Source organism: Mycteria americana, unplaced genomic scaffold, assembly GCF_035582795.1.
Source record: "Mycteria americana isolate JAX WOST 10 ecotype Jacksonville Zoo and Gardens unplaced genomic scaffold, USCA_MyAme_1.0 Scaffold_111, whole genome shotgun sequence".
Classification (NCBI taxonomy): domain Eukaryota; kingdom Metazoa; phylum Chordata; class Aves; order Ciconiiformes; family Ciconiidae; genus Mycteria; species Mycteria americana.
The window spans coordinates 107,129-118,515 of record NW_027445451.1 but is presented as its reverse complement, the minus strand read 5'-3'; the positions used below and the strand labels follow the sequence as shown (position 1 = coordinate 118,515).

General features: G+C 56.7%; 1 protein-coding gene across 1 annotated transcript; it reads left to right on the top strand.

The window, feature by feature from the left end:
• The first annotated feature begins 394 nt into the window (after positions 1 to 394).
• LOC142403124 (olfactory receptor 14A16-like) lies at positions 395 to 10,193 on the top strand. Its single transcript, XM_075489289.1, has 3 exons — positions 395 to 452; positions 8,708 to 8,776; positions 9,136 to 10,193. The coding sequence occupies exons 1-3, from the start codon at positions 395 to 397 to the stop codon at positions 10,191 to 10,193; spliced, it is 1,185 nt and encodes a 394-aa protein (XP_075345404.1).
• Positions 10,194 to 11,387: the final 1,194 nt, after the last annotated feature.

The window sequence follows — 11,387 nt, the reverse complement described above, 5'->3', positions numbered from 1 at the left end:
GCCAAGGGAAGCAGGGCCAGGACGGACAGACAGGCACTCGGGAGAGTCTCCTCTGCTGCAGAGGAGGCAACTCCTGCCCTGGAAGCCCTGACCTTGAGGGCAGAGGCTCTGCTGGGTGGGAGAAGAGCCCAGGGGGCCTTGACTGGGGAAGAGGCATCAGATCCCCCTCAGCCTTTGCTGTCAGCACTTTCCTCTCAGTCCCTGCCCTTGTCTCTGCTGCCTGGAGCTGTCCCTGCCAGGAGCCGTTTCTCTGTCCCCATGTCTCCTCCCTGCCAGTGCTCACAGAGCCCATCCCACGCACTGGGTGCTTCAGCTCTGCGTTGCAGACTCCTCCTGGCAGCAGGGCACTGGCCAGGGCCATCTGTGTGTTGGCAAGTCCTAAGGAGCAGCTTAGATGAATCCTGAAGACACCATAGAGGTGACATTGGTGCTTTCTGTAGGCAAAGGAATGGGTGAAGGGACTTCACCCATTTTGATAACTCACTGTAACGCTGTAGGAGTCTCGGTCATTCGTCCAAAACTGAAAGAACCATCACCATTCGCCACCACCACCACCAGCACAGCAGGAAACTGGAAACACCTTTAGACAAGGTAGCCCCTGCCTTGACACGCTTCTTGAAAAGTCCCCTGGGAAATGTCCTGGGGGTGATGTGGAGCTGTGAGCAGCCATGACCCATGCAGCACCCTTTGGACAGCAGAAGGACCCTGCCCTGACGGGGGTGGCTCCTTCCACCCACAGCCTCTCCCTGCAGAGCCATGGGGAGCTCCCCGGGAAGGCTGAGTGCTGACCCTGGCAGGCAGCAGACTCCCTGCCGTGGCACACAGCACCCAGGGGCACAGGGACCCTGCTCGGAAGGACAGCCCTGGGCACCCCTGCCTGCACACCCGGCTTCACACCCCTGCGGTTGTTCCTGGGAGAAGGCAGCGGTCATGCCCTGTCCCTCTGACGGTGCGGCACGGAAGCCCTGCTCTGAAGCACGTACTCCTCAACACCAAAGGAGCCTCGAGAGCCTTCCTGGCAGATCTTCTTAGACACGGGCTATGCCTGCTTTAGGAGGCTGCTCCAGGAAGCCTCTGCATTGCACTGCACCCAGAGACACATCATGCCCTGTCCCTCTGACGGTGCAGCAAGGAAGCCCTGCTCCAGAAGACGTCCTTATCCTCTGCACTAGAGAAACTGTGAGAATTGTACTTACAGATCCCATGGGCTGTGGGATGTGCCAGCTTTAGGAGATCCCTTCTGGAACCACAGCTGCTTTGCCCTGTAGCCAAAGACTTACACTGTCAACGGCTGTGAAGATTTCTCCCCCAGTGAGCTCTCAGCATCCTCCAAGCCCAGGCTGCCTTTAACCTCTCTCTGCCTCACTGCTCTCCCCTCGCTGCCTGCGGCGGTGCCCTCAGCCCTGCTGCCCTTTGCAGAGGAGCTGCTCCTGGGCAGAGCTGTCTCTCTGCAGCGCTGCCCGCTTGCCAGGAGCTCCCTCCATGCCAGGAGCCCAGCCCAGCTCAGCAGCAGAGGACCAGCCCAAGGCAGCCCTTTCTCTGCCCCCTCTGGGCTCTCTCCACGTGTCCCTGGGGCTCCAGGGGCTGACGTCTCCTGAAGGGCAGCAGGGTCTCTCCTGGGGAGCGTAGGCAGTCACTAACTGAAGCAATCACTGACTGTCCCTCTCTGAACACTGCAGAGACAGAGTTTAGAAGTGGGATTTGCCCTAACACGCCATGGGGGTCTACAGAGAGTTTCAATATTTGATTCCCTTGACCCCTATCCCTGTCCCCTTGCCAGGCAGGACACCGTGGCAGTGACAGGCAGGGATCATTTCCCCACCGTGTAGGGCAGGGGTTCAGCTGAGTCCATCAGGTATTTCCTCTCTGGTGAGTAGCCCAGAGACTGCAGTGGGGTTCAGCTCTTCCCCATGCACCCCACAGGAGCTGAGATTCCTCTTGCTCCAGCTCAGCGTGCACAAAATAGGTGCCTGCAGAGCAGCCCCTGCCCTGAGCTCCCTCTGTGATCCATGGGGATGGAGGGTGGCAGTCAGCTGCTCACACACCAACACCTGGTGGCATCTGAGGTGCCAGGGGTAGTCCAGGACTTGTGGCTGTGTCTGCAAGCGCTGATGGAGCATCCATGGGACACCCCCACCTGCCTGAGCATGAGCTGGGGGGCTGGGAGGGAGGGTCCCTTGGTCACCTCAGGTTACACCAAATGGGTAGGGCATCTGAACGTCTCTTAGACTCACATGTCCATGGCAGCTGCTGGCCTTCCAGCTGACCAAAAGGAGGAGTGCAGCAGAAGGAGGGTCAGGGCTCTCTCTGGGCTCCCTCCACTGCACTCACTAGAGCTCAGCTTACTACAAAACTCAGGCACGGGCACATCCCTGCATTGCAGGCACCGATATCATTGCAAGGCTCTTTCTAAGGGCATAAGAAAGGCCTCTAGTGCCATGCCAGGTGCCTGGGGTGCCCAGTGCAACTGCATTTGGCTGGCAAATATGGCACAGGACCTCCAGGAAAGCCATGTCCCGCTGGAGTGGGGGCTGGGCAGAAACACCAGGGCCTCCCAAAGGGGTCCGGTGCCTTTTAGCCAGCATCGGATTGCCAACACCCCGGCAAGGAGGCAAGGTCCATCTCGTCTACACCCAGGGCTGCTGCAAGATTGGGAGGCACATCACACCAGGGTCTCCACTCATGTCCCTATACTCTCAGCCCCTGACAGTTCTCTTCCCCCCTGTCCTCTACCCACCTCTACCCGTGATCATATGAAGAAAACCCCACACCACTGATGTCCACAGTCTGGCCGGATTGCAGCCTTACCTCACCCAGGGAGTTCTTCAGGGGTCCCTTGTGTTCCTGGAGATTGGCACAAGGTGCTGCAGAGTCCCCTCAGGCAGCAAACTGCTCTCTTGCAAGGCTGGCATGGCCCAGGCCTGTGTTCCTCTGGCCTTGGGGACTGCAGGGATTGTTGTCTTCATGAGCATCTCATTTCATCCTTACGTTGCCACCTGCCATCCTTCCCAGCATGTCTTTGCTCTGAAGCAAAGCCTTTGCATACGTGGGGTGCTGGGTGCTTGGTTCCAGTTTTCTCCATGAGAAGACTTTGCTGAGCTGCTGCAACCCAAATGTGCACCAATGCCCTCAGCCTGGGACACAGCCAGGAGGATCGGGAGCCCCTTAGTCCATGACAGAGCTTCTGAGGGAACCACTGTGCTGACGTGGTGGGACAGGTAGCACAGCTTTGGGTACTGTGATGTACAGGCTCTTTAGGAGACACTGGAGGTGGCTGAGGAGATGTCATATGGAAACGTCTCATGATCCTCCTAAGCACCTTCCTTGGTCATAGGCCAGCTGGGAAGTGGGAGGTGGAAAGGGGCTCAGCAGCAGCGATCCCTGTCTGGCTGGGTCTGCTTCTCACCCTTCCCAGCATGGCCACTGCAGGGTCACCCCATGGCCCCAGGGCACCACAGCCCCCTCGCTCTGCAGAGCAGCACCGCCAGCTCAGGGCCCCGTGGGGAGTATGTGTGAGAGACTGAAAGAGTTAATGTCTCAAACACTGTGGAGACATGAGGCGCGATTTGCATGGCGACGGCAAGTCGGCTAGCATGGGATGGGGAGAGCTTTTCGGAGGAGAGACTAAAAGAGGTATTGTCTTGTAAGACACTGAAGGAGGTACTGTCTCAAACATTGTATCGAGATAAGGTGCAGCAAGTCGGCTAGCACGGGATGAGAAGAGTGCGTTGGAGGGTGTGCAGTTACCATCTATGGCCAGAGGTCACACAGAATTTTATCTAAGGAATGGGCCTACAATCACCCGAAACTTGGAATGAAACTCCTCGCAAACCCCCCCTCCCCCCAGCGCCTGCAACCCTTTGAGGACCAGAGCAACATAAATCCTCCAGGGGTGTGACCTGAGGCAGGGATTAGAGTATAAAGAGACTCCTTCCCCAGGGAACGGCGCGCGCGCCCATCGCCGGCGGATTGCCACGTCTGTCATCATCATCGCGGGATCCAAGGGTGGTGATATCTTTCCTTTTCTTTATCCTCCTCTCTTCTCTTTTCCTTTTCTCACTTCTCTTTTCCTCTACTCTTCCATTATACACATATCTGGGCATATGAGTTTTGGATGAATTGTGACGGGTTGCCCGGAAAATAGCTCCATTGCCAAATTGCCTCTGTTCGTTCGCTGAGCTTGCTAGTTCGTTAAGTTTGTAGTTTGCTAGTTAATAAAGTTGTTAGTCTAACTGTTCCTCTGAGTCATTGTCGTGACTCTACCGGCCTGTGGCTCTGCCAAGCAGAGACTGGCCTTTGTTGGTACACAAATCCCCAGGGAATGAAAAAGATTCACCCATCTCGCAACCCACCGAGTGGGACGAGACACGCTCTATCCCAGAAAGTGACCACAAAACATTTGGGTAAAGCCCTGAGCAATCTGGTATGACCCTGCTTGGAGCAGGAAGTAGGTCGAGATACCTCCCAAGGTCCCTTCCAGCCTGAATGATGCTGTAGGAAACGAAGAGACTCTCTGTGATCTCCATTTTTGGAGGATTTCAGGTTTCAGATCCACAAAGTCACAGCCAGCTTGCCCCTGGGGTTGGTGATACCCCACCCTTTGGTGGGAGGGCACCATTACAGAAATTACCAGATCCAGGTGAGCATCACCTATGTGGGCACACATGGCAGCTGTGCTAAGAAGCTGGCCCCAGGAACCGGCAGAAACCTCTGGGACACTTTGCACCCTGCAGTTTCCCCTTCCCATGAGGTCAGGGCAATTAAAGTCCCCAAGGGTGGTGTGGGGTCATTGAACTAGCCTTCCTCAAATTGCTTCAATAAGACTTTGTCCTCTTCCTCACCTGACTCCAGGTAAGGATTTCCCACCAGCATGTCTCCCTACCTGGTCTCTCCTGTGACCCTCCCCACAAGAGCTCACCCAATCTGCTGCCCATCCCATAGAGGACCTCCATACACCCAGGCAGCTCCCTCACACTGAGGGCCTCCCCCTCCTGATCTTCCTCACCTGTCTTTTCTGAAGAGCCTCTATCCATCCATTGCAGAACCTCAAGGTTCCTGACCTGTCCCACCACACCTCAGCAGGTATTATATCAATGTCACAGCTCTGTGACAGCACACGGGGCTCCAGCCGCTCCTGTCTGTGCTCCAGGCTGAGGCCATTGGTGCACATTTGGGCTGCAGCACCTCAGCTTGGTGCCACCAGGGCCAGCCTCAGCCTTATGACAGATCTGGTGCCCGAGATCCTGTGCAAGCAAAGCCTTTCCTTGAGAGCAGAGGCATGCTGGAGTGGATGGCAGATGGCAATGTAAGGATGAAATGATGTGCCCATGAAGAGCGCACACCCTGTGCTTCCCAGTTGCAGAGAGAACCATGTTTGGACTGTGCAGTCCTGGCAGGAGAGGACTTTGCTGTCTGCAGTGTCTCTGCAGCCTGGAGGGCCTGTGGTAGAGGTGAAGCTGATCTCCAGGAAGGACAAGTTGCTGCTGAAAACGTCCTTTGCTATGGACATCCTGTTGTCCAGGCACACTGTGAAAATCATTCACCTGTTCCTGGGTTGCATCATCAAGGGGGTGAATAAAGGATGGGGGTAAGAAGAATCAGCAGCATTTGGACGTGTTGGCACACGAGCAGAGACCCTGCTGTGACGTGCCTCGTATTGATGCACTGCCTGCGGCTGCTGGACAGACATGGGACAGACCTTGTCTCACTGCAGTGGTGGCATTCAGTCTCTTGCTGACACGCACCAAATGTACCTGAGATGCCCTGGGGTGTCTGTTATGGACCAGCCCTGAATGGGGATAGCTGTGCTGTAGGTCCTGCACTGCCCAGCCAGCTGCACCCTCCAGTTGTGCTGGGCAGCGTTGGCATCTGAGGGAGCCCTACAGGCCTGCATTTGGCCATTAGGTTGAGCAGCTGCCCTGCAACAGGGTAGGCAATGTAGGGATGTCCATGGTAAACCTTCGGTTCCACTTAGTGGAGATGCAGGAAATACAACTGATGGAGAAGAGACAGGCAGACTGAGCTCCCCCTGTGGCACATGACTTCATTTCGTTGGGTGAATACCTCTATCGGTTGCCCTAAACATCCTCAGCAGGTACAGGTTTGGTTGTCCTAAGTGTGATCATCTTCTATCATTTCAGTTGGCCAAAGGGATTCCCCACCAGCCTCCAAGACAAGGTGCCCAGATGCTGCCCTGTCTCTCAGAATTGCTCCACTAGAGCTTGCAGTCTCCTGCACATGTCCTGAACCACCTCTGGCACCTCAAATGCCACCAGGTGTTTGCATTGGACAAGCTCACTCCTGGCCTCTGTCTCCACTATTGACATGGCAGCTTAGAGAAGGAGCTCACAGGGATTTTGTGCAGCTGAGCTGAGGCAAGAGGAATCCCACCTCCTGTGGGTCTGTGGGGTGTACTGGAGAAGCCCAATCCCCCTCCGGCCTCCAGGAATACTGCTGAGAGCTGAGATGCCTACCTGGACTTGGCTCAATCCCTGCCCTGCTCAGGTGGAAAGGATGCCCTGCCCGTCACTGCCTACGTGCCCTGCCTGACAATGGGACAGGAACAGGGGTTTCCAGAGGGGAACATTGGCACCTCCTGCAGATCCGCACTCCCTGGCAGAGCAATTCCCGCTGCAGGACTCAGCCCATCTAGTGTTTAGAGAGGGACAGGCAGTGATGACTTCAGTCTGCTTCCAGCTGTGCTCCCCAGGAGTGACCCTGCTGCCTTTCAGGAGCTGTCAGCCCTGGAGACCCCGGGACACCTCGAGGGAGCCGGGAGTGGAGGGGAGGGGGGAGCAGAGAAAGTGCTGCCTTGGGCTGGTCCTCTGCTGCTGAGCTGGGCTGGGCTCCTGGCATGGAGGGAGCTCCTGGCAAGCGGGCAGCGCTGCAGAGAGACAGCTCTGCCCAGGAGCAGCTCCTCTGCAAAGGGCAGCAGGGCTGAGGGCACTGCCTGCAGGCATTGAGGGCAGACGAGCAAGGCAGAGAAGGGTTAGAGGCAGTCTGGGCTGGGAGGGAGCTGACAGCTCACTGGGGGAGAAATCTTCACAGCCCTCGACACGGTAAGTCTGTGGCTGCAGGGCAATGCATCTGCAGTTCCTGGCGAGATCTCCAAAAGCTGGCACATCCCACAGCCTCTGGGATCTTTCAGGAGAGCTCTCACAGTTTCTCTGCTGTTGAGGAGGAGGACATGGTCATGTGGATTCCCTGCTGTCATAGGCAGAAGACATGATGGCTGCCTTCTTCCAGGAAGGACCGCAGGGTTGTGATGCTGGGTGTGCAGGCAGGGGTGCCCAGGGCTGTCCTTCAGAGCCAGGTCCCTGCACCCCAGGGTGCTGCGTGCTGGGGCAGGGATTCAGCCGCCTGCCAGGGTCAGCACTCAGCCCGCCCGGGGAGCTGCCCACAGCGCTGTGGGGAGAAGCTGTGGCTGGAAGGAGGGACCCCCGGCAGGGCAGGGTCCTTCTGCTGCGTGGGTCAGGGCTGCTCACAGCTCCAGATCATGCCCAGAGCATTTCTGAGGGGACTTTTCATGAGTACGGTCATGGCAGGGGTTTCCTGCTTGAGTCTGTGCTTTCCTGAATCTGTGCTTCCACTTTGCTCTGGCTCACCTGGGTTGGATGGAAACACAGCCGTGCAGCTTAGAGAAGGGGATGAGACTTGTAAAGTGTCACCCTGAGGTTTAATAGGAGCCTCAGCAAGTGCCTTCATCCCCTGCCAGTCTACAGGTAGCACCAGCAGCACCTTTCCAGGTTCCTCAGGGTTTGTATGACCTCTTCTGTAGCCCCTGCACACACAGCGTGGCTGCAGGGCAGAGCCGGGCACACAGGGGCTGGGCTGGGCTCTGTGAGCACTGGCAGGGAAGAGACATGGGGCCAGAGAAACAGCTCCCAGCTGGGACAGCTGCAGGCAGCAGAGATGGGCAGGAAGGGAGGGAACTGCTTATGGAAAGCCTGTGGCAGGGGAGATATGGGCACCTCCCGGCCAGCCCTGCACTGCAGATGCCTTCCCCGAGCAACCCCCTTCATCTCTCCTCTCCCACCCAGCACAGCCCTCAGCCCTCATGGCCATGGGGTCTAGGCTGGTAGGCACTTCTGTGTCCAGCAGACCAGCAGAAGAGGCGAAGGGGATGTCAGACTCTCTGGGGATGGGAGTTTCAGCTGCAGAGTCCCACACTGATCTTGTGGGTCCCTTCATGCCGGTGTGTCCATGGGAACAGATGTCCCAGCTTCCCTCTCACCTGTGGGGCTGTGGGCAATGCAGCCTGTGGGGCTGGGGAACGACTCCATTTTCTCTTTCTGAGATGCCAGCAGTAGGAGGACAATTGGCTATCTCCCTGGGGTGTCCCTCCAAGCTGTGAGCTGCCCTCCAGGATGCAGACCTGTGCATAGCCCCTGTGTTTTATCTGAACGCCCCATGGAGAAGTGCAGAGATACTACAACCGAGGAAATGCTGCTGGGTTGGTGAAATGAGCCCTGTGTGTCCTTGGATAGAAGTGGGGTGCTGAGACCTTGAGAAAGGGTGAGACATTGCGTGGTCTGTGGTGGGTCCCTCTGCTCTCAGTAGTGCCTGGTTGTTTTTCAGGGTAAGGTAAGAGTGTGATCGCCCTCCATCTCATGAAGGTGCAAGCCCAGGGCAGCTCAGAACACGACGGAGGGAAAGACCAGCTCCCCTCACTCTCCGCTAATCCAGACGTAATCCTTCTGCCTTGCAGAACTCGCTCGGTTCTCCCTGAGTGCAGCAGAAATGCTGGGGCTTTCTGACATCCAACACCACTCCCCAGGTGAGATGGAGGGAGCTTGACAAGAACCCAAAACCTCTCAAAGTGCCTTCTGCCATCCTGGTTCCTTAGCACTGGCAGTGCAGGTGCTGACAGGCCCTTCTGCATTAGGAGCAGTTTCATCTGACACAGCTGAACACCAGGTCTGGCCCCTGCCCACACTGTTCCCATGAACTCCCTGCTGCAGAGCAGGGCTGACTCCTCAGCAGCCAGTGGGCAGAGGCCCTTCTCCTCAGGGCACACTCACCAGCACCACCAGAGCTCCAGGCACAAAGCTGAAGGAATGTCTCGCAGACAGGGAATTGGGGGAACCGGGGCGGGAGGGTGGGGGGTGGGGGGGGGGTGGAGGGTATCAGGGTGAGGGTCTAGGAGAAAGGCTTTGATTTACCTCAGAGAAGTCTCCCCTAACTCTTCATTGACTCTTCCTCTAAGGACAGAAACCCATGCCCAGAGGCAGCAACCATCCAATATCAGCTCCATCACCCAGTTCCTCCTCCTGGCATTTGCAGACATGCGGGAGCTGCAGCTCTTGCACTTCTGGCTCTTCCTGGGCATCTACCTGGCTGCCCTCCTGGGCAACAGCCTCATCATCACTGCTGTAGCCTGCGACCACCGCCTCCACACCCCCATGTACTTCTTCCTCCTCAACCTCTCCCTCATTGACCTGGGCTCCATCTCTACCACTTTCCCCAAGTCCATGGCCAATTCCCTGTGGGACACCAGGGCCATCTCCTACTTGGGATGTGCTGCCCAGCTCTTTCTGTTTACCTTCTTGATAGTAGCAGAGTGTTGTCTTCTCACTGTCATGGCCTATGACCGTTACGTCGCCATCTGCAAACCCCTGCACTACGGGACCCTCCTGGGCAGCAGAGCTTGTGTCCACATGGCAGCAGCTGCCTGGGGCAGTGCTTTTCTCAATTCTCTCATTCACACAGGCAATACATTTTCCATACCCCTCTGCAAGGGCAATGCTGTGGACCAGTTCTTCTGTGAAATCACCCAGATCCTCAAGCTCTCCTGCTCACACTCCTACCTCAGGGAAGTTGGGCTTCTTGTCATCAGTTTTATCCTTGCTTTTGGCTGTTTTATTTTCATTGTGCTGTCCTATGTGCAGATCTTCAGGGCCGTGCTGAGGATCCCCTCTGAGCAGGGACGGCACAAAGCCTTTTCCACGTGCCTCCCTCACCTGGCTGTGGTCTCCCTATATGTCAGCACTGGCATGTTTGCCTACCTGAAGCCCCCCTCCATCTCCCCCCCATCCCTGGATCTGCTGGTGGCTGTTCTGTACTCGGTGGTTCCTCCAGCAGTGAACCCCCTCATCTACAGCTTGAGGAACCAGGAGCTCAAAGATGCATTGAAGAAGCTGAGTCATCCTGCAGTTTTCAGAAGCAATAAGCTGCTCATGCCCCTGCACAAGTGATTTCCAATGGACGTGGGGAACCTCCAGTGCTTTGGGAATTTCTCTGTGAAAATTCTACTTCTCCCAAATTTTCTGCATTCCTTCCACTTCTCCATAGGCATGAACCCACTCTGCCTGACCCAGAGGTCTTTGCACATGTGTCTGGCGCGGTGGCACAGCTGCCCTCCGATGTCACATCTCTGTAATAAAAGGGGGTTTCTCAGTGCCGCTGTCTCGAGGTTGTGCTCTTCTTCCAAAGCAGAGGTCAGGAACACGCTGAAGAATTTGCCCCTGTAAGGCCGTGCTGCTGTGCTTGGGTTCTCCATGGGCTGAGGGCAGGAGGGCTTGGGGTGATGAATTAGGGAAGGAGACCTGGACTGAGCTTTCACTTGTGGGTGCCGGTGCCCCTGGAGATGGTGATGGTCATCAGGGATCTTCCTGGGACCGTCTCCCCGTGGCTCCCATGCACCACAGCCTGCTGGCTCTGCAGAGCAGCACCACCAGCTTGGGGCCCTGCAGGGAGCATGGGAAGGGGGCAGAAGCATCCGATGAGGCCAGCACAGACACAGTCCCCTGGGGAAAGGCTCTCTAGAGGCATGGATGATCCCTGCAGAAGAGCAAAGGCACAACTCTCTAGTTCCAGGGGGAAACTGATGACACAGAGAAACTTATTTCTGCATGCAGCAGCTTGGGACAGGCTGCTCTGTCACTGGGGCAGCAGGAGCAGCCAGAGGAGTCCCAGGGCAGGAGCCCTGTGCTGGGGAGAGGGCCTGGCACAGAGGGGCTGCCAGCAGTTGGCAACAAGAATCTTGGGGACAAGAGCAGGGGACACAGGGACACACTGGCCTCTGTCTCCTCATGCTGCAGCCCTGGGGCTGATTGGGAGGCTGACCATCCTCTGCCCCCCAAGAGCTGCTGTGCCCTTCAGAGGGGCTGGGGCTGGGCTGTGGGTGCTCAGAGCTCTGTAGCACCCTGCGGTGGGCACTGTCATGGCGCCAAAGGGATATTCCATACCGTATGAAAGCATGCTCAGCAACAAAAACTGGAGAAAGAAGGAGAAAGTGGGGGAGGAGGTATTTTCGAGGTTACAGCATTTGTCTTCCCAAGTAACCGTTACGTGTGAAGGAGCCCTGCTTTCCTGGAAATGGCTCAACCCCTGCCTGCCAATCTGAGGTAGTGAAGGAATTCCTTACTTTGCATGGCTTGCTCACAGAG

Excerpts from the sequence above, each read along its gene's own strand:
- LOC142403124 (XM_075489289.1), top strand. The coding sequence starts at position 395 with ATGAATCCTGAAGACACCATAGAGGTGACATTGGTGCTTTCTGTAGGC. Across the intron at positions 453-8,707 it reads TTCTGTAGGCAAAGGAATGG|AACTCGCTCGGTTCTCCCTG; the intron begins GTGAAGGGACTT and ends TCTGCCTTGCAG. Across the intron at positions 8,777-9,135 it reads CATCCAACACCACTCCCCAG|GGTCTAGGAGAAAGGCTTTG; the intron begins GTGAGATGGAGG and ends TATCAGGGTGAG.